Below are 23,581 nucleotides of genomic sequence, written 5' to 3'. Positions count from 1 at the left end.
ACATGTATGTTGAGTTTGATCAATAACAGTTAACCGAAGTTAGCCATATGAACACTTTTGTCTTAACTACATTCATCTAAAAGTTCTAGATCAAATATGATGATCAATCAATCATGAAAGATAATCAAATGAATCTAATTGTGTTTCAAATAGAGTTGTTCAATTATTCACTATCTCATAGAAATATAAATGAACAAACTGAAATAAAATAAAATTGATTTTTAATTGTACAAAGTACTTATACAAGAATCAATTCATGAATATTAAGTCACGGTTTTGTAAGATTACATTCCTTAATTCATAAATGTTTAGTTCATGAGTATGAGAATCATACTTAACCGATTTTAGAACTTAACCACTATGTTCGCAAATCAGGTATGCAAACAACATCTCCGGACCTTGGCCTTGTCCATCCGTTCACAAACCATGTATGTAAACAACTTTCCAGGACCTAACTCAGGTAGAACCGTTCACATACTAGGTACGCAAACAAGGTTCCCGGACCTTTACAGTTAAATCCGTTCGCATACTAGGTACGCAAACAAGGTTCCAGACCTGAATCATAACAATACAGTTCGCATACTGTGCATACCATGTTGTATCCATACATGGTTAATTGTTCAATCATTGAAACATCCTTAGAAGACGACAGTAGTTGTCTCACACAAACTATTAGCTTCAAGTAGTTTTTAAGTGATCGAATGATCGATACGAAACTTTCCAAGTCGATATCAAATGATTGTCTCACACAAACCATGTAAGATGTTTCAAGGAAATTTTCACATGATCATCTTTTGACTTAATATTTAGTTTCCAACAAATAAATTTGTCTCCAACTAAACTCCTCAAGAATAATGATTAACATAGTTAAACCAAAAATCTTCCAGCACATATTTCGAGAAATAAATAAGCGAGATAAGAAATATCAAATGTGTATAATATAAAAGTCTATATAGATATACGAATTAGTCCCATTAGAGGATAGAATAGACTTCTGAGTGATAGATAAGTTTTTGTCTCTACATACCTTTTGTTGATGAATTCCTCCAAGCTCTCCTCAGTATATCTTCGTCTTCAATCGATGAACGTTGCGAATTATAAAGATCAACTACACATTATATCCTAATCCGAGATATAGTTATAAGTAGACTAGAAACCAAGACTATAGTTTTGATCAACTAAACTTGACAAACAAGCTTGAGATAGCAACGCTTACGAGTTCGACCGAGCAGTGCTCTAACAGTTGTAAGGCCCAGCTAGTTTGTTGTTAATAAACTTTTCCTTACCAAAAAAAGAATGTAACTTTTGTGATATGAGTTCATAAGACATTCTGATCTATCCAGTGGTGAATGTACGAATCAAAGAAACATAACTTATTTTTCGTTAGTTACGACTTAAGAAATAAACTCCTTCTAAGGAATATCTTATAAAATCCGTGTCATTTGAGTAAGACCATGAAGATTAAATATTTCGATTAATTTTCTTTTAAAATTTTAGTTTTTCAAAAGAAAAACGATATATGACGCATACATCACTGCACACACACACATAACTAATCGAGTGATAACGACATATATAACTAGAGCTACACAAGAACCGGAACAGACTCGGGGAACTATACTAGAACCATAAACCCGGACCGAACCGTAGAAGGAGTACATGGAACAGAGTTCAGAACCGGTTTTATAGGGGGTACATATACCGGTTCTAGCCATTCAGTACCTGTCAGGGACTGAAATGCATGTTTGATTTTGTCCCTTGATTTAAATGCATCCTAGTCGTTGATGTTAGGTTTTATACTTATTTACTCTCTTGATCTCCCATTCTCACTCATAGACTCTCGTTATTTCCTCCTCCTTCTTCCTCTTGTCGCCAAAAATGAGATATTTCTCCTCAGATGCATCATTCAATTCTCCTAGCGATGCATCCTACTCAAAAATCAATCACCAGCTCAACAATCCTTCTTGATCTAAGGCTAAGTCCTATGGGGTAGATATCTAGATGCTAGATTGGCCATCCACGTCAGCTAGGGCAACCTCCTAAGTCCCATGGGATGGCTAATCTAGCAGCTAGATTAGAAGACCACGTCAGCGGGACCACCATCTAGCGCTGAACGGTTCAGCGTTGAGCGTTGTTTGGTTCAGCGCTTTAAATCTCAGCCGTTAGATCGGAAAATTTTCTCTCAGCGCTGAATGGTTCAGCGTTTTGGTTACTTTTTGAGCGCTGAACGGTTCAGCTTTTAAAACTAGCTGCTAGTTGAACTACGAGCAAATGTTAGGAGAGAGAAGTAGCATGTACAGGTGTTAACTTTTTTCCCACACTTATTTTTTGATTTGCAACACTTTTTGGCCAATCTAGCCCATGGGACTTAGCCTAATACCGATTTTTCTCTATCTTTTTTTGTATTGTAGTTCCACATCTAGGGTTTGTATTTTAATCTACAATTTTGTATCGAAATTCAAAAAGATTTAGTCTTTATAATTTATTTCTCGTATGAATTTTCGTGGGGTTTTCTCACAATTCCGAAACATGGAAGTTTCTTATACTATAACGATTGACATTTCTTTTTGTTGGTTAATTATCGTCTTAAACTTGTGGAGAATGAAATCAGTTTAATCAGAAGGTGGTATAAGAAGGTCGAGTTATTGTAGAAGGTGGTATAAGAAGGTCGAGTTATTGTAGAAGGTGGTATACTAAATGCGATATCAATTTAAGAAGCTGGATTTAAAGATTACTTTCGGAATCCAGCATCCTAAATTGATATTAGGATTTTCTTATCCTCATCGCCCTATACGGTAGATCGACATTGTTTTGGTTATTTTCCCCATTATTGGTGCTTTGTTCTATTTCAAATATAGATAGCTAAAAGCCCCAGAGTGAGAGAGAAAGAAGAAGGTATTATATATGTGTATCAACATCACAGGTAAAAACCGGTATTGGACCGGAACCTGATCGTTTTTAAGGTACATGTACAAACGTAGGTACATATAATCAAACATGGAACCGGCCACTAGGTGGTACATGTACAGGGTTTTTATTTTTGTATCCTTAGTTATAACAGATAGGGGGTCACCTATTATCGATTTAGAAGGGAGTAATGCAAAACAACTATTTATTTTGAGAGGGGAAAACAAAATGACGAAAAAAAAACTTGGCGTATGGATTCCATCATATATATCATGTATACGTATCTTCTCTTAATATATTTTTTTTCTCAAAAATGGAAAATTTATTGATCAAAAGCATCTCAACACCAAAATAGTGGAAAAGTTATGAGAAAAACTAGTCCCAAACTCAATTGCAGTAGAGCTTTGACACAACCAAATGACTAAAAAAATAAAAAACATGGTAAAAGCTAACTCATAAAACTCATAACATCCTAGGGAAAGATTAAAATCTTCATACTGTCAAATAAGGAATCAAGAGTTTATACTTCTGATTGAAAAGTATAGCATTCCTTTCAACCCAAATAACCCACCAAATTGCAAATGGATACAAATACCAGATACTCTTCTTTAAAGATGCCTCTTTGCACTTCCTCTTTCTCCATTCCCAAATATTGTTTCTGACAAAATAATGAAAACCCAGTGCAAGTTGTAGAACTTCAAGAAATAACCTGGTACTTGAAAATATAAAAAGATATGTCAATTTGATTCAACAACTTTTTTCACAAAAGTCATCAATTTACTATTATGGTATTCTTGTAAGAGTTCAATTTATGAGTTACATTGTAGTAGACAATCCACACAAACAAAATAACCTTTTGAGGTATACTTGGATTCCAAACACTCTTATGAGAGTTCGTCATTCTTTAAATATTTGTAACATTCTTATACAAAGAAACCTTTAATCCCTACATTCTAAATTCTCTGATCATTACCACTATCCCTGCTTAAAGTACGAAGTAAATCCAAAAGATGTGCAACATCTTCTATCGCCTCCTCTTTTAGTAACCTTCAAAAAGAAAAATTCCATCTACCATTGTTGCTGCAGACTAACATATCTTGTAATATAGCACCTTCTTGTTATTAATCTTACAGAGAGCTAGAAACATAGTTTTTGGGGCTTGCCCATTTAGACGCTTATCCTTCCAGAACAACACCATGTTGCCATTATTTAGTTGAACTGCAGGACAATTATAAAAACTAGAGCTAGATTTGAGAATACCAGTCCACAAACTTTTTCCTACTGGATTTCTGTTGTAATTAGGGAATAATGCTTTCTGATTTCCCCCAAACTTTTGATATATAACTTTTCTCAGCAGAGCATGTTCCTCATTTCCATACCTCCAAATCCTCTTAGCATTTCCTTTGGCAAACTTATCTTCTTCCATCCGACCCAACTCTTCTTCACTTTATTAACTGATGAGCCCCAAAGAAACAGTCTCATGATTTTCTCCATTTGTTTTGCCACGGAAGCTGAAGTTTGAAATAGGACAAGTAATAGATAGGTAAGCTGGACAAAACATGCTTGATAAGCATCAATCTCCCTCCTTTTGATAAATACCTTCTCTGTCATAAGCTTAACTTTTTTTTGGAAATTTTGCAGAATAAAATCTCAAACCCAGATACTCGTCGGAAAACTAGACATTTGGAACCCAAAAATAGCTGAACATTCAGCTTCATTCAGAGCATTCTCCACTGCAACTAGAGCACTTTTCTTGAAATGTATCTTTAAACCAGAAATCAAGCCAAATGCAAACCAAATTTATTTTGAATTCTGAACTTACACTACATCCTCATCCAAACACTATCAAGTCATCTGCAAATTGCAAATGATTAATAACAATATTGCAAATTGCATATCAGCCGCGTTCTTGATTAATAAAGAATAACTTCCACCACCATTATCATTAGAAAAAGAGATACTTGGTCTCCTTGTTTTTTTGTTTTTTTTATCGGCAAAGAAAAGATTGAATTGATCAAAAAAGAATAGGGTATAAAAGTATTATACCACCCTTAGTCACAAAGAAAAAAGAAAAGAAGAAAAATATGGTAACAGACTACCAATCTTAAAGTGAAAAATAAATTGTAGACAAGTTTCTCATGACGGTATTTGCATCCACAGATTCAAAGTCTTTCGTAGATAGAGACCATGTAAATAAGCAGTAAACTGCTTTGTTGATAACAGCTCTGGCATTGCTACTCTTGTCATTAAAATCTCTTGCATTTCTTTCCTTCCAAAGGCTCCACATTATGGCTGCAGGAATTAAGTACCAAACAGTTGTGCTTTCCTTACTGCTTTGAGTTAGGCCCCAAGCTTGAAGCATTGCAGTCATGTCAGGTGGCATAGAGAAAAACCAATTTAAATGACATATGAAGTCATTCCAAACATGTCTTGCAAAAGTGCAATGAAGTAACAGATGAGCAACAGTTTCATCTTCATCACAGAACAAACAAACTTGTGGTACATCCATCCTTCTCCTTCTCAAAAGATCTCTTGTGAGTAATCTGTTGTAAGCCAATAACCCTAAGAAAAAACCAATCTTGGGTGGACATTTAAGCTTCCAGATTAGATTGAAAATAGGGCCAGTAAGCAAAGTATCATCATTAGCATTAAGTTTGTCATAGACAGAAATGACAGAAAACTGCTTTGATTTTTTAAGAGACCATTTCAGTTCATCAGGAGCAGACACGTTGAATCTGAAACCATTTAAGTCAGTAGAGAGAAGAGTATACTCAGTTCTAGCAGTAGCATTAAGTCTTCTGGGAATATGAAGATTCCAAATGACTGTATTATCAATAATACTTCCCATTGCAGCAACTGTGAATTTTTTTGCTCTTGAAACTGCAAAAAGATTTGGATAACAAGATTTAAAAGAATGCTGATATAACCAATTGTCTTCTCAAAATCTGCAAAGATTTCCATTGTTAACTTTGAACTGAATGAATTTTAGAAAAGTTGGATGATACTTCATAATTGCTCTCCACACAGACTTGCCATAAGTATATGTAGGAATTCTAGAAGCCCAACTGACATCACCAGAATCATACTTTTCTTCAATTAAATATCTCCATAAAGCTCTGTCTTCTACTGCATATCTCCAGGACCATTTAGTAAGTAAGGCATGATTAAATTGTTTCAAATTCTTAATGCCCAGACCACCAACTTTCTTTTTTCTTCTTAAAGCATTCCATTTCACTAGATGAAGTTTTTCTTTCCTTTGTTGTCATTCCATTGAAAGTCTTTCATAATTTTTTCAATCTTCTTCAAAACTGAGGCAGACATCTCAAACAATGACATGTAGTAGATTGGCAAGCTTGCCAAAACACTATTCACAAGAGTATTTTTCCCAGCTCTAGATAAGAGAGATTTTTTCCGGCTTGCAAGCTTTTGAATAAATTTCTCTATGATCTTATCCCATTTAGAAATTCCACCACATTTATCACCTAAGGGAAGTCCAAGATAATTAGTGGGAAGAGAACCACTATAGCATCCCAAAATGAAAGAAAAATTGGTAAGTCACCTTCAAAATAACTCCATAAATTTGGCTTTTGGCAAAATTTATTTTCAATCCAGTGAGCATCTCAAATGAAAGAAGTATGAGCCTAAGACTTTTAACCAGTTCCACATCTGCATAAAGAAAGATTAAGTGTCATATGCAAATTGCAGATGACTAATAAGCATGTCATTTGGTTTAACTTGAAAACCTGAAATGAGCCCTTGATCTTGAGCTTTCTTAATCATGTAAGTTAATACTTCTCCAACCAATAAAAAGAGGAAACGTGAGATAGGATCACCCTGTCCGATGCCTTTCTTGATTGTAAAGAAGACAGTTGTACTGCCATTAATGAGAACTGAAAACTTCACAAACTCTACACAACATCTTATCCATCTTCTCTATTTGTCACCAAATCCCATGAGCTAGAAAATTTCATCAATGAAGTCCCAATTGACATGATCAAAGGCTTTTTCAAAGTCAATTTTACAAAGAATTCCTGGCTTGCCACTTCTCAATCTAGAATCAATCAATTCATTTGCAATCAAAACACCATCCAAAATTTGTCTTTTCTTCACAAAAGCAGATTGTTGTTGAGAAATAATATGAGGAAGAACAAGCTTAAATCTCTCATCAAGAATCTTGGATATATTTTTATACACACCATGAATTAAGCTTATAGGCCTCAGATATTTAATCTCTTCAATTGAATCTTTTTTTGGGATCAAAGCAATGAAGGTGTTTTTTAATCTCCAATCTAAAAAACCTGTATTGTACAGTTCATTCATGACTTTGAGAAAATCTTCTTTTATGATACTCCAGCAAATAAGATAGAATTTGACAGGAAACCCATCGGGCCCTGGAGCTTTTAGTTGTCCCAAAAGCTTTATTGCTGCAAACATTCATCTTCATCAAAGTCTTTTTGTAAAGCTACATTCATCTCATCTGATATTTTAGTAAAATTCATTCCATCCATTGAAATATTTCTTGGAGCTTGATTTTGAAATATTTTTTTAAAGTAAGAAACTATGCCATCTTTTATATCAGCTTCATCACTAGTCATACTATCATTTACTTTTATGGAGCTAATATAACTCCTCATTCTTCTATCATTAGCCAGCCTATGTAAGTACTTGGTGTTATTTTCAAAGTCCTTGATGTGGGTCACTCTAACTCTGCTCCTCATCTTCTCAACATTGATGGAAGTTAACTTACAATATTCTTGTATAACATTGGTTCTTTCCTCCCATTGCAAATCAGTAAGCCCATTATTTGCATCTTCAGCAGCATCAAGAGTCATGAAAATATTATCCAATTCTTCAAGTCTGCTATCAACTGCTCCATACTCTAGTTTTCTCCACACCTTCAACTTTATTTTCAGCATTTGAAGTTTTTTGCAGAAAATGTAACCAACACTTCCTGAAACAGAAAAAGAAATGACAAAAGTAAGAAAGTTTGGGTGAGAAAACCAGAAATACTCACATATAAATGGTGGTGGTCCATGCTTCAGCCCCTGCGAAATAAGTGCAATTGGATCATGATCAGAACAAGGCCTTGCAAGAGCTTGTTGAATCACTTTAGGATAACAACATTCCCAATCAGGAGACACAAATATTATGTCAATTCTACTTCTGATGCTTTGAGTTTGATTATTGGTCCAAGTGTAGGTGGCACCAAGCAAATAAAGATCAATTAGATGATGCCTTGAGATAAATCTATTGAATTTGTTCATACCAGGAGTTACTTCTCCACCTGAAGTTCTTTCATGAGTGAATCTGATCTCATTGAAATCTCCTCCTATAACCCAAGGGTATCTCCAAAAACATATGACTTCTTCAATCTCTCTCAAAAATAGTCTTAAGTCTTCAGAGTTTGATGCACAGGGTGCATAAAGACCAGTAAACATCCATTCAAAAGAATCAACAACATTTTTACACAACAAAGTAATAGAATGAGGCCCAATTAAAGAATCCAGAACTTGAAATTTTTGAGGAATCCCACAAGCATAAGATACCCCCTGAGATTCCTTGAGAGGGTGAATCGAGTCACTTAACTGAACTGTTACTCCAACATTGCCAAACCAGTAAATCATTACATTGCTGGATTTTAGTTTCCTGCAATAGTAATATTGGGTTTCCAATCCCTAATTTTTTTTAACAACATCTCTTCTGCTAATGTCATTGGGCCCACGAATATTCCAATAGACAATTTTTAAATCCATGAATAACTGAACAATCAAAGAAAACCCACTGAAACATTTAACCAAATTTTCGATTTTCAAAATCAAAGTTTTGAAGATGATTTTTAAATGTCTCCATCATAGCATCATTAACTTCATCTTTCGAACATTTCAAATTAATGCCTAACTTTGGCCAAAGAGTGGCCATTTGAAGCAAGACATTTTCGAATTCATCTTTTAAGTTATGAGATACCTTATGTTTAAGTGAACTCCATTTTTCTGAGGTTTTCCAAAAGAAATCAAAATTGCCAATTTGAGTAGTTTCCGTTGAAGAAGATGCCAAATCAGTTGTGGACGTTCCAAATGAATCAATCATTTGCAAATATGGAATAGATATTTTCGTCTCCAAATAATCATCAACATCTGATTCACTTTGAAAATTAGGTAAGATATTCGTTGTTGAAGGTTGTTCCGAATTTGAGATGATAATAGTCTTATCGGTAGATGAATTTAAATTTAGACCTGGATCCTACTCCGTTTCTGTTGATTGCCCCGAATACTTTTCCACCTGACCCGACTCCGAATCCAAATTAAAAGACCGTTTGTTGGAGGCAAAATTTGAGTTTAAATTTGAATTTGAAATTACAGCCGATGTTAAGATATTTCCTTTTCCATCGCCGACAAATTTTCTGAACATATTTTGTCTCCTTAAATCGTGTGGTCATAAAACTGGTTGAGGAATTCTCGGCCAATCTACATTGATTGAGAATTCTTTTGTTGACTCAGAGATATTCAGATCCACTGAAACTATCTCCAACTTTTGAACCCTAATATTCTGGTGTTTTTGATCCACTTTTCTATTGACTAGCTTCATAGGTGATATTTTGATGGGGAATGAATAACCCCCATGATGGTATAGAAAGGATGAAATAATACCATCATAACTACGTGCCTTCAGCCGAATAGCTGATGCATCCTCCCATTTTGAAGTTGAATGATGAACTTCAATAAGACCTCCAAATTTTTGACTGAATTCTTTGTAAAAAGATGGACCCCATAAATTAAAAGGAACTCCCTGAATTTGAATCCATGATCCTTCATTGTCGATTTCAGTAAGAGTGATTAGAAGTATTCCACCAAGGAAGAAATCTGATTGACATATCATCAAAATTCCATAAACCTGTTTGAATCATTGTATCACGATCTTTTTGTGATGAGAAAAAGAAAGCCTTCTTGGATTCAAATGGAAAGATATCGAAATCCAAATCCATTTTAAATCTCTTTGCAATCTCCTGACCAATATTGTTCCAAGAAAGAACTTCCTTTGAAGTTTCAATTATGACTGTTTGATTCCAGTTAGAGTCTTGCGTAGCAATTGAAGCAAAACTTTCAGGTTTATGAGAATCTTGACTAGAATTCTGATGAATAACAGCTTCCTTTGTTGGAGCAGTATTGTTAATATTATGTGTAGATTTAAGATTCTTCACAGACACCACCTTAGCAAAGGCAGAAACAAAATTCGACCATTGTGATGTACCTTCTTCTGCAGGAAAATACATAGATTGTTTAGATCTATTCTTAGAGACAGTTGCACGGAAAAACTCACCATGCTTGTTCCTATTGCGCAAGAACAAAATATGTTCGTCTCCTCTATGAAAAGTCCAGTACCAAAATCCATATAACTCTTCTTTGGGTCTCTTTGTTTTATACCCTTTCTACTTCTGAGCTATCTTTTCTTTTCTTGATAATCAACCTACTGTATTTTCTCCTCTAATTTATCAATGCTTAGGAAGATGCTCTAAGGAAACGGGTACGCTTAATAGTTTAAACTGGCCATCGTCCGACTAGCCTGGCGGATATTAACTCATTCAGTCATGCCCTACACTGGAAAATATTCTGGATGCGTCATGACTTTACCCCCACCTGATATAATATTACTGGAATCCATGAAAGAAAAAGAAAACATATATATTGGCCACGTCCCTTAATCCCGCTGGAGTATATCTAATTATCCTTGTGAGAAGAAGTGCGAAGAATATTTTGTCATGGTTTAGGGAACCAAGATGACCCAAAATAGAAATATCCAAAAATTCTAGATACGAATCTTTTCCACTTATAGACATGAGAAAGACATATATTTTTGGAATGTTGCACACCTCACGCGAAGTAACGAAAAGAGTATTAAACGCCATATAGCTAAAAGTTGAATAAAACGTTACGTGGAAACACCGATTAGCTAGCTAACCTCACATGCTAGGGCCTGCCTGGTGGCTGGGTTACACCGTCCTTACGTATGTATCAAGCATGGTGATTCTGTCCCTATACCGATTAAACTAATTCACACACTGAAACCACATGCTATAAACATCTCTAATATATATACTAACAAAGAGAGACGGAGATATCTGTGCAGCCTTGAAAATATCAAGAGAGAAATAGAAATGAGATTTCTTAAAAGATCTAATAAGCGCAAAACATTCCGCCGTGTAGGTGATGATGGTGGTGGTGATAATGATCAGGTGGAGAAGGAGTATGGAATCAATGGGGAATCATCGACAGCTAGTTTAACAGTGTGGAGAAAATCACAAGTTTTCAATTGTAATGGGTTTACAGTGATCGATTCCAGTGGCGACATAGTCTACCGTGTCGATAATTACATTGGAGAGGGAAGCAAAGAGATACTTCTCATGGATGGTTTAGGAAAAGCTGTATTCACCATTTGTCGGCAGGTACTTATACTTGACCATTAAACCAAATGAAAGTTGCATTTTTCACATGTCTAGATATATAAATGGTGCGTGCACTGTTCAACATGGCTAGTTTTATTCAGCTTTTTAGCTCTACAATTGTATAAGAGCAAATAAGCAAAACTACATGTACCTCAAACTAATTTAGTTGTTCATATTATACGTAATTGTTTAACAGATATGCTACTGTACTTGGTAGTTAGGCCTCCTACGGATCCTCTAACAAGTAACAAGATCTCTAATTCTCTATGTGATACAAGGTTTGGGAACAGATACACACTAGGTGAAACTCAATTTGAAATATTTTGTAAAGGGGTGTTATTTTATGACCAGTACAGTATAGGATCGTTAACTCACTCAAAAACTACTTGATCGCCCGTTTTTTCTGCCTGAATACCTAATCGGGTTGTATTTGATCCGGACCATTAATTAGCTGACCCACTCATTTTCGTTATACTTCTTCTGTTACGAAAAACAATACTTTCATTTTTTCTGAAACAGAGGCAGTAGTCTATTACGCGCAGGGTATAGTCAGATATGATCTTCACTAAGGTATATAATAGGCAGCTAAAGTTTTGCATATGCTAGGCAGCTAAGGTTTTGCAGTTAGCACGATAGTCGTCTATTCATGTAAAACATTTGCAAGAAACCTGTTTTGAAGCATACTCAAATGTTTTGAGGCATACATTTGTCTAAGTTCGGCTGAAAAGTTATCAGTCGAACCTACGCAAAAACATAGGTTCGGCTCAAAATTTGAGTATGCCTCAAAACAGCCTTCACTTGCAAATGGGTTCGTCTTAAACGGATTTCAAGCCTCCAGGTAGCTCCATGTTAAACATCACGAGCCCAATTAGAGAAACCTGATTAGTAAAAATAGCTGAGGCCAATGTAGCACAGTTGTAAAATTATTGGGTGGTGAATTTGGTGATATCAATAATTTGAATTCCAACACCAAATTTATTATCGATGGTATTTTAATTAGAATGGAAAGTAAAAATACCATTAAATCTTTTCTTTTACTACACATGAAACCGACCTATTATTTTGAAACCGGATTTTCATAGACCAAATTTGTATTCCTCTTCCATTTTGAAGTTATATGATTAGGTGTTTACTGATGACAAAATTTACTTATTTATTTATAGACCAAACTTGGCATTTTCGCTAATTGGCATGTGTTTGAAGGCGACATCCACAATGACAGCACGGAAAGCTGTACAGAGACAAGGTTTCCAATATGCATAGCAAAGAGATGTAATGATCTACTGAAAATTGCAAACGTTCCAGGTGCGTTAGCTCAAGTAGTGCTTTACCAATCCGGCCGAAAGAGTTGTGTTTACACAATTGAAGGTTCTTATAAGAATCGGTCATGTAGGATATTAGACAAGACTAGGGAGGTGGCCGCAGAGATCTCAAGGAAGGAAGCAAAGATAGAAGGTATCTCATTTGGGGAAAAGGTTTTTCTTTTAATCGTGCGGTCCGGATTTGATCATGGAATTGCCATGACAATGATTTTACTACTTGATCAAATGTTCTCCTAGCTATTATTGGGTTATTATACCTATGACCCCTTAAAGCAACAAAAAACTTTCTACACTGTAAATTTCTAAAAGAACTTTGTGATTAAGATGCTAATTATTTTGCAAGGATACGAAAGAGTTGAATGACATTACTATATGTACCCCAACTAGATATAGTTACAAGGATCTTGAAGTTGAACAAGCAATACTGCGTGCAGTCAATCAGTTGAAGGATCAGGCAAGGTATGCATTGTCACAGAATGCCATACCTTTCTGGCTTTCTCTCTCCAATTCACCCTTAGTAGTAAGGACTTCTAAACGTATATATGGATCCCTTGAATTGTAGAAGCATCGACAATATGAAGACACCTATCCTACCTAATGATCCGCATCTTAACGCAGATAGAGAAAGCCAGCCTTTTCCGAAGCAGGCTCTCCAATAAGGAATCACTAACATGGGGTTTCTGTGGTGTGGACACGCAGAGCCATCCTTATTTGGCATAATTCTTACATAAATTTTGCACCCATAGAACAACAACCAACCAGTTTGCACCAGACAGTATCAGGCTGTGCATCTATCTTTTGAACTTTACTTGAGAAGGAACAAAAAAGTTTTACGAACTGAACTGATATTTTCTATTGCCTGGATCCTAATACTTTACAACAAGAACCAAATGTTACACATCACTGACAACAATCAACCCAGTGGCTGCCTTTGACTAACAGCTTTAAATACTTGTTCAATGTTTCTCTATGCCATATAATACAATTGTCCACACTAGCCACTATCCTACTACTTACCGCACTGTTCACTACTCGACACCCATCAAAATAAAGAGGAAGATTAGGCTCCCTACCATCCAAAAAGTAGATCCCTCATCATCACACTCTCTTGTTCCTTCCTCTACTCCAGTCTATAAGCAATGGTTTCCGCAGCTTTTGCTGACTGTTGCTACATGATTTGTCCAACACCCCAGTAGACAATGGTGGCATAGTCCCAAATACTTTAAGGTTATCGGGATTCAATTTCTTTGATTCGGAAATCAAACCTTTCCCTAACTTATTACTGCAAAGAGGAGATGACCTAATTGATGTAGTTGCAGGAGGTGAAGATATCATCAATCCTCTTCCAGTATTGCTTGGTTGAGACTGAGAGTTATCCTTTTTTATTTGATTATTGGTCATGAGGAATCTAGGCTTCTTTGAAGGAACTGCTCTTTGGTCATGATTCATAACATCATCATCATCATCAATACGTGCCATAACTGGTTTTGGCGTAGCTGGTATTTCTTCTGGCCTCCCCAATCGAGACCCTGATTTGCGGGCCTTCATGACCTTTTGAGAGAGTTTTTTCGGCCATCTGTTTTTTTCCCTGTTCTGATTCTGAGTTCTGGAAAGTCTTGAGATCTCGTTAAGTATCTGAGCAGCAGCTAGTAGCCTTGGAGAATGTGCATCTGCCATGAAAGACAATCACATATAACTTCGGCATGAGAATTTCAGGTTATAAAAGCTGGATATAACAAAGAACAACTGAACAAGTTCCATTGATGTAGCACTACAGACACACTGAATCTGAATGTGTTAATAAATGTGAATTTCCTAATTAATACAGCATGGAAATGTATTCATTAGCAGAACCTCCAATAACAATTTCTGAAACATTTACATTTCCATTCTAAAACCAACTATAAGGAACAACGTTACCTTTACAAGCCTAGGAGAAGTCAAGAATTAAAAATGCTCACATATGATGTGCAAACTCCAACCGGTAACTTACTTGCAAACTGCATATTTCAATGTTTTCTCATCAATTTATTCCTCAAACTACTACAACTGTTGATGCAGTGAATTTTATGACATGCACTTGGGGAGCAAAATGACTCGACTAATTTGTAGGGAGAGTAGGCACAGGACAAAACTATTATCTCATCATGGAGACCGATCACACTGAGCTAAAGAACAATAACAAGATATTCTCATTGGTTATACTGAGGGTGCATTATTATATAAAATTATTTTGGGGATAAGATGAGCTTCATCATTTTCAGCAAGTAAAAACAGCCCATAACTAAATCAGTTGCAGCCCAAGACCAACCGTGGGGATCGGCAAAGTCAGCTTCGACTTGCCAAATAAATGAACAGATAAATTCAGCCGAGCCCAAAATGAAAAAGATAATATTGACTCTCAGTGTCAACCAAGATGACCTTAATCAGTTCAAAGACCAAACCCTGAACCTGCTTTAGGCTCGCTCATCTGAACACCACCTGTCCCTAACTCAAGCCGACTCAGATCAAGTCAACTGGGCAGCCTGTGACTCCAGTCCATTCTTTATCACCAGGAGATTCAACTCAAATAGTACAACCTACTTGCAGTTCAAATTCCACACACAAGTACAAGATCTAGAAGCAGGATCATGGGATGGATGTTTTATAACATAACAATCGCAGTTCAACACGATATGGAAGCAAATGTATACAAGAGTTCTGTCTACTCGCAAACGGAATGAACAATACTTATGCTTACATGAGTGTAACAATAACATTCTACCAAAATAGCATGAAAGAACTGGGCAGAAAGAAAAGAGTGTAACAGCCAATTTACCGTGTTTAGTGTCATCTGGATCATGTATATGCGAAGGAAAGTTGGGATATCCAGTAACAGAAGATTTAAACATAGAATAACAACTACCATCTTCAGTAGAACAAGCACCTTTCCTTCTCTTACTTGGTTCTCCACCAACACCATTATCTTTGTTTTCTTCAAACCTTAAATATTTTTCTTGACCATAACTGTTTTCTATTTTTCTACCATCTTTAACAATGTTCATGTTAAAACCAAACTTTGACTGAGCACCTAAATAATTATCGGATTTATGTGGGAAGCCAGTGAGAGGATCTTTGGAAGTGGACAACAGAACCTGCTTGTGAAAACTGATGGATGCCGAAGTTGGCTCCTTTTCTGAAAGACCTAGGTTTAGATGTTTTAAAGTATTTAGGTTATAATCACAAGCAAACGAGTCCAGGTCTGAAAAACAACCAGTACTATCCCCTTGAGTGGAGGCGGTGCTCTCTATTCTCACCCATCTACTTTGGAACGCGCTACTCCTAATTGTCAACTTGCTCCCTTCAACATTAGTTTTACATGAGTCAGTAAAAGAATGTGACCAATAGAAAGGCGGCAATCTATATCTCTGAGATGTTCCCTTGACTGCTCGTATATCAGGACTAGCCCGTGATGACACCCCAGGCTTGGCTGTATCATGTAAGAGTGAATCCAAATCCTTTACTGGTTGTAATGCTAAGCACTCCAGAATACCATTAGGTTGATGCAGCAGCTTGGCATCCAAAAACTTTTTATGGGAGTCCTCAATCTTTAGGTGAGGTATAAGAAAAAAGTAAGTCGAGAATTAGTTAAAATACTAAAGGATTAAATATGATGCTATGGAAATTATTAGATACCTGCTAGTCAGGCCTCAGGAGAAGTGTATCAACAGTGCACACTGCACACCATTCAAGAGTGAAACATGCATATAAGAGACCCGCACTTGGATATCCACGACTGAAATCTCGTGGTCAAAAGGATCGACGAGGATCTTATAGCGCAGCATTGTATTAGCAAACATTAACTATATGAAAACATTTTCTATGTTACTCAGCGCCTCCCACTCCTTTAAATGGTGCACTGCTATGCCTGAAGTATACCTTCCTGCCTTCCTGGTGTTTATCATTTTCCTAAACGACTTACCTTACAAGATGAAGTTTTGCAGTGCAAGTCCCCATCTTCTTTATCATTTTCCTCTCTTTTAGACGAACAGAAACCGGTATCAGATATGCAAGCCTCCATCTTTATTGAACCACTGTCTAGGTCAACATCTTTCTGTGATGGTTCAGGTGCTCTCTGGGGTTGAAGGATAGAGCACACCTTCCGAACCGAGTGTAGAATGTTATCAGTTGTATTAACTGATTTCCTACCTTTGCTTTGGGATAAGATCGGACATTTATAACTGCCATCAAGGATTTCATTCAGAGACAGCTCATCCACATGACTTGTAACAGCATGAATATCTGATTTCAGACCATATATCCCTGATATAAGACGCCCGAAAGAAATTATTAATTCATTGTAAATGCAAGAGGACATGTATAAAAAAGAACTACCGGTTGTGAAAAGATAAGTGCAGCGGTGTATGTGACATTAGCCAAAAACAGTAATCGTTAAGAAACATCAGAGAACGGCTGATGATTGTAGCAACTAACATATTAGAAGAAGGCGTGCATAATAGTATGCAGCTAAAAGGAAAAAACAGCTTCGTGACATTCACTTTCAATATTTTTGGAACTGGCATTCGGCATCAAAATTTATAGCAAGTATGCAAACTCAATAATGATAATGATACTCACCAATTTTCATACACAATTACATTTATAAACTAAACGCTAACATACCAAGAATGTTGTTTCCTCCTGAGGATGAGTTATTGCTTGTTATCCCATTCTTCGAGAAGAATGAATCCAGTTTAGTCTTCATAGGTGGTTTAACTTTGTTCCTGTCACTCCGTTTACCGTCTAAGCCATGTTTTTGTTTCACTGCCCGAGCTTTATCTAAAATGACGCATGAATAAAAGAGAAGAGTCAAGAGTTGTCATAATAAGTTCATACAACTAAAACAAATTCAGACTGAACTACCAAATTCAAGTAAACATGATATAGGGCTATGCTACTAGTCATTCTGTGAACCTAGTACCACAGAGTCCAAACCAGCATATCCAAAAACTCCATCACTCCCTCATCCCTTAACCTTAAAGACCCCATAATATAAGTGTCTCACTTAGGAATAGCATGACAAAAAATTTGGACCAGGCAGATAAAGCTGGGCATGCCATTCGTGTTTGAGTCGCTCAACTGAATTTTTTATTTTCTGATTTCACAACAATAATGTATAAAACCGAACTAATATCCTTGCTGTCATACAATGAACAGGAAAACTCTCATTCTCCATGTTTTACTTCAACCCTAACTCAAATACCATTCTCGCTCTAGTGATTACAATCTAACAAAAACCAGTAGAAACCCAGACAAGAGATTCAGCAGATCCTATTTAGTTTCCTCACACACAAAATGGAAGCAAGAAAAAAAAATTACATGTTACAATAAACCAATTACTAACAGAGAATCTTAGAAAATCAACCTTTAATACTACCACTAGTGCTGCACCCAGTAAGACCGGAGCTACGAGGAACTGAACCAACACTGATGGATTCTGATCGATCCCCTTCTAACATACGCTCTCTACCAAATCCTTTACCCATCAAATTCTTCGAAACCGAGACATCCCTTTGGTAAGGAAACTCAATCGCATCCATTTTCACAAGATGAATAAATTAGGGAAACCACCACATATCTTCTCCAACTCAGTAACACAAGCAACAGACAAAATGGGAAAGTTTTACAACTCCATAGAGCTCTTCAACAACTAAATAAGTAGTAACCATTAATTTCAGACGATTTTATAGAACCAAAGTGGGGAAAGTGAGCTGGGTATGGAGGCGCCGATACAATCAGAGATTTTTGGTTTAGGGCAAGAAATTTGGGAGAACGGCAAGTATTTATAGTTTTCGGGAAACCGGAAGGCTGTTTACTTCTTTTTTTCAGAGATGTCCGTTACTTTTACGCATATTCCGTTAAATTTGATTTTCGGGGATACACCTGGCAAAAGTCATTTCAGATAACGTTGAAATGGATAAATAGAAAGTTAGAACTAGCTGAGTCATGTTATTAGGAGAGAAATAAAGGTTACGAGTAGGGAAAGAAATTTAACAAGTCAATTTTCGGTCCAAGTCAAAATGTTAAAAATGATTTTCTTTTTTTCTAAAATGCCAGATCTGCCCTCACTGTCATCTCCACTTTCTAATATGCGTACCCGCATCGAACAATAGCTAACACCAAAGTTAATGATTCGATTCTAACTTTCACTGATTTGTTAGAACGTACTATTACAGCCCGTTCGTTTCAAGGATTTGTATTCCTTGGAATCCAATTTCTAGGGAATGCGTCCAATTTCTTGAACCGAACGGGACAAATGAACTATATGTTATTGGGAATTTTAATTCCTAGGAATTCAATTCCCTCCAAAATGATAGATTTCCATTGCATTGGTCCAATGGTGCAATGGAATTGGATTTGGGGTAAAAACAAAGACAATTGAATTATCTCAACCGAACATAAATTTTTTGGATTGGAATCCAATTCCAAAAATTGGATTACCCCATAATTGAATTCTTAGGATTCTAATTCTCCCAACCAAACGGACAGTTAGTTTTAAGAATAAGTAAACTATCGTCACAAGTTTTTAGCCTCTTTATATACCCATTCAAATACTTGAGCAATAATGCACAGGTAGATTTAATCTGATTTCATTTACAACGTCCCCCAATTCGTCATTTTCAATTAAGATCATAACACCGATCCAAAAAACACAAAAAAGATTAAGAACCAGACCCAAGTCGTCCATATGCTTCGCCCCTTTTTCAGTAATTGGTCCAAGCACATCAATGACACCATGATTTACTACGTGAATAAAAAAAATACTCATGTATGGCAACTTGTGTGATGATAATATCTCACAATATTGCTAGGATAAGGTAATCAGAGAATTAGGGTTTATAACACGGCAGGAGTTTAATTGGTTTTGGGTTGCTCTGGTGTTAGGGTGAAAAGGATATTGTAGATATTTTGATATTTTATAATATGGTCAGTCCCTCCTCTATCATTTTTATTCCCTCCTCAAATACATTCCTTCTTTCCTATTAACAGGACTCAAGTAGTTTCCTTTGATGAGTGAGGGGCAAGTCCAAAGGAATGACAAGACGAGCAAATGTGGGCAGTTTGGGTCTGCTATTAAAGTCTGGGCATTCCCTCTATGGCCAATTAATAGTCACTCGGGCATCGACAAAGCTATGGCCGAGCGGCTATGTTGAGGCCATTACCTGGTCGCTAGGTTTCGCTCTAACTTAAACATTATAATCTCATTTCATAGCACACTTCCATTTCCACACAATAATTGTTTGATTTCGAATGAATTTTTCGTGATTTTCTGTTAAGCTTTTCTTCTAATAGTGTTTTTCTTACATAGTTGACATTTCAACATCCCAAGAAGATCCATCTAAAAATCGTGATAATATGTATAGTATGGAAGAAGATGCTTATTTAAAGAAATTATGCATTAGATACACTGGATCTTTTAATTGATGCAAACAATAAAATTAAACACCTTGACAAAACATTCATAACAAAAATTCCAAAACACCGGCAAGCCCAAAACGTATGTGTAGAAACAGTGAATGGTTGTACCAAAGTTGTTAAGAAATTACAATTAGAAAGATACTTATATAGTATCATTACAGAAGTAGGAAAAAAAAGATAGGAATGTTGACCAAGTCATTACATATAAGCTTCTCTAAATGAGCACTTTACTAACTCATAAACACCATCAATTTGAAATTCCTTAATCTTAGAATCAAACAAATTCCAATAAATGTTCTAAAAGAGAGTAACACAAGAAAGACTTTTGGTTATACACTTCAATAGATATATCCAATTGAACTTACTGGAATCATCTATAAAAAAAATATAGCACATATATCCTAGAGTAGAAACTATTGGTGCAGGGTGTCATATGTCACAGTGAATAAAAGCCAGTGGCTTACAAGAAATATAAAAAGGCATACACTTGCTCTTACCAAACTGACACGAAGGAAAAAAAACAAATTCGAAGACTTTGTTGGAAAGCTTGATAGCAGCAGTAGACTCAAGCCTTTTAACAACTTACGTGCAGGACGCCCTACCCCTTGATGCCATAGATTTGGAGAAGCTAAGACATAAGAAATAGGCAATTTTTTGTTGAATAAAATAGTTGTTGCTGTGAGGACCGCAAAGGATATAAGTTATGATGCATCAACCCTCCGACCAAGACTTGCTTATTGAGAATGAAATTTATTTCATATCCCCGTGAAAATAGTTCAAAAGAACATTTGATATCACTTGTAAACTTTACAATAGAAAGAAGATTATGTTTAATGTTTAATATAAAGAAAACATTTTGTAATACAAAAGATTGAGAACTAAAAATTGTAACACAGTGAAACCAGTTAAAGTAATGGGAAGTAGCTAGTCATTCATTACCATAACCTGCTCATCCCCGTCAAATTCCTCAGCAGCACGATAGTGGAATCATTGGTCATGTGACTTATAGTACTTAAATAAGGTATCCAAATTGGACGAGTCTCATTTGCACTCCAATGACCAGTACTAGCATTGAGTGAGTTACCACCAGAAGTATTGACATTTGTAGCAGCAGTCCAAGGATTGAAAGCTGGTGGAGATACTTGTGAAGATACATGTACTCCTACAAAAGCCTTTCGAAGAACAGTAGATCCATTTTTGGAGGCGGGGTATTTATATTTGCACCTATTTGTAAATTCCATGTTTATTGTAGATCTGACAAGTAAGTTATGTATAATTTGTTACTTGTTTTTGTGAGGGATAAAATTCACCCTTCTTGAAAGAATTACAACCAATAGTATGAACATATGAATTTGTAGGAAATCTAGTGGGATACAAATTAAGCATTATATCCTTGTTTTGATGAACCAACAAAAAAATTTTGAGAAGATGAATATTTTCTAACAAAAAAAAAAACAGAATTAGTTGGATCTATAACTAAAGGAGAGAAAGAATCTTGTTTCTGTTCCTGGAACTATTACTCATGGTTAATCAGCCTAGACCTAAATACGTAGAAATTTGTAGGAGTTTCCCTGTTTTGAATTGTAATTTCAAAGATTGAGTATTCTCTTCCAAGACCAGATAATGTGTACACTACAAGTAAGTTATGAATAATATGTTACTTGTTTTTATCAGATGCAAGTTCTCCAATTTCGGACAAAGAATAGAAATATACTTAATTTGATTAAGAATCTCAAAGATTATAGAATTACCTCCCCGTATAGAATGAAGTTGAGATCAAAGTTGAGATTTTATAGCAAATAACCGTTATTTGAAGACCTTGGACAAGCGTAGCTATTTATAGAGCAGTACCTTTACCAACAATGCAGAAACAAAAGAGGGTAAAACTATAAAATTGATGCAAGAACCAACAAAATGACCCATCGATCTCCATTCTGAATATAGAGGTTTACCACATGAATATTCTCATTTAATATAAATTGTGGTTGTGATTCAATAGATCCATCTACGTAGTCAAAAAAGTTGACATTAGTCAAAATTGAAGAGTTTTGATCCTTCCAAACTAGAAAACTAAAACCATCAAGTTTCAAAGATACATAATTAGAGATATTTGGAAATGAAAGTGGGGTGAAACAAAATGTTGGTTGATGAAATTGAGGAGATGGTGGTAGTGGATGGAAGTTCTGATAATAATTTGAAGGCGGTGGTGGTTGTGATTGTGGATCTGTTTGTGGTAAAAACGGTAGTTGTTGGATGTTTTGATATTTTGGATATGATGGTGGTTATGATGAAAATGAAGGTAATAGAGGAAATTTTTAGGATTGTTGGTGATGTTTTTATTGTTGTTTTGAGAAGAGTTTGCAACGGAATTCAACGACTTACTAGTTTGTCCCACCATTGTTGATGAAGGTTGTAAAGAAAAGTTAGGGTTGTGGGTGAGGTTATGAGGAAAAAGTTCAGATTTTAATGGAGAAAGTCGAAATTCCCCTTCTGGTATATGATACCATGTAGGAACAGTGAGTGGTTGTATTAAATATGTTAACAAATTACACACAGAGGGAGAGATACTTATATATTATCATTACAAAAGTAAAAAACAAAAACAAAAGATAAATATTAGAGCATATCTCGGTTGAATCCACCAAGCGTTGGTATGTCAAGTTTGGTTGTCATATTTTAGTGAATCTAAACTTATTTAAGAGTCGCTTGATTATGTACTAGAGTCAACTTCGTATAGGTTAGCTTGAAAGTATTAGGATATGAGACATTACAAGTATTGCGAAGACTTGAAGAAATAAAGAAGTAAGAAGCTACGACAACAACATCATCCTTCCACTTGAGGTTAGTGATATTTGACTTGAACTGTATCATTCCCTAACGTATCTTTCAAGTCGTGCATATTGAAAACAAAACTGTGAAGCATGAATAATCTAGATAGACATAGTATTAAGGAATACAATACGAGGTTTATTGTTTAACCATTAAACTTTGTAGATAATACATCGACATAATCTTTTAAATGTTATTGTGATTATGTATTGGTATGAGGTGATTATTTCATCCTAGGAAGCAATGTTTACATGTGTTTTAAGGAAGTAAGTTCATAAAATTGTTTATGAATCGAAAAGGAAATCGCTAGGCGTTATTGGTATTGTTATTCATTTCATATCTTGTGAACAACCAATATGTGTGTTTTAGTATAACCGCTCATGACTTGTTCGTGTTCTTGGTACTATTCACAAAGGCATGACTTATGTATTGGTATGACTTTTATTAGTGAAACCAATCTTAAGTAATCACCTGAGATGGTATGATCGAATTTGCGATTTGTGTATGACCAAATATGGGTAAAGGGGAACCGATCCTAGTAAGAGGTGCAACACATCACAAAGGGGAATCGATCATTGTATGAGGTGCATCAAGTTTATAGCAGAAAGGGGAACCGATCCTATGG

General features: G+C 35.7%; 2 protein-coding genes across 2 annotated transcripts; one reads left to right on the top strand and one right to left on the bottom strand.

Annotated features, from left to right (window-relative positions):
- Positions 1-11,059: 11,059 nt before the first annotated feature.
- LOC113360511 (protein LURP-one-related 8-like) lies at positions 11,060-12,906 on the top strand. The gene is made up of 2 exons (XM_026604016.1): positions 11,060-11,347; positions 12,511-12,906. Exons 1-2 carry the CDS (start codon positions 11,060-11,062, stop codon positions 12,904-12,906), a joined length of 684 nt encoding a protein of 227 aa, XP_026459801.1.
- A 591-nt stretch (positions 12,907-13,497) lies between these two features.
- LOC113358390 lies at positions 13,498-18,481 on the bottom strand. Its single transcript, XM_026601942.1, has 5 exons — positions 18,074-18,481; positions 17,332-17,487; positions 16,631-16,971; positions 15,488-16,256; positions 13,498-14,339 (listed from the first exon to the last, which is right to left on the bottom strand). Exons 1-5 carry the CDS (start codon positions 18,246-18,248, stop codon positions 13,768-13,770), a joined length of 2,013 nt encoding a protein of 670 aa, XP_026457727.1. The 5' UTR covers positions 18,249-18,481; the 3' UTR covers positions 13,498-13,767.
- Positions 18,482-23,581: the final 5,100 nt, after the last annotated feature.

Source organism: Papaver somniferum, chromosome 3, assembly GCF_003573695.1.
Source record: "Papaver somniferum cultivar HN1 chromosome 3, ASM357369v1, whole genome shotgun sequence".
Taxonomy (NCBI): Eukaryota; Viridiplantae; Streptophyta; class Magnoliopsida; order Ranunculales; family Papaveraceae; genus Papaver; species Papaver somniferum.
This window is presented reverse-complemented; position numbering and strand designations above follow the sequence as displayed.

What these genes read in the sequence shown, in the direction of transcription:
- LOC113360511 (XM_026604016.1), top strand. Translation starts at nt 11,060, where the DNA reads ATGAGATTTCTTAAAAGATCTAATAAGCGCAAAACATTCCGCCGTGTA. An exon ending in TATTCACCATTTGTCGGCAG is followed by an intron (nt 11,348 to 12,510) that starts GTACTTATACTT and finishes ATTTATTTATAG; the next exon opens with ACCAAACTTGGCATTTTCGC.
- LOC113358390 (XM_026601942.1), bottom strand. Translation starts at nt 18,248, where the DNA reads ATGGATGCGATTGAGTTTCCTTACCAAAGGGATGTCTCGGTTTCGAAG. An exon ending in CACTAGTGGTAGTATTAAAG is followed by an intron (nt 17,488 to 18,073) that starts GTTGATTTTCTA and finishes GCGTCATTTTAG; the next exon opens with ATAAAGCTCGGGCAGTGAAA. An exon ending in TCCAGATGACACTAAACACG is followed by an intron (nt 14,340 to 15,487) that starts GTAAATTGGCTG and finishes CTTTCATGGCAG; the next exon opens with ATGCACATTCTCCAAGGCTA.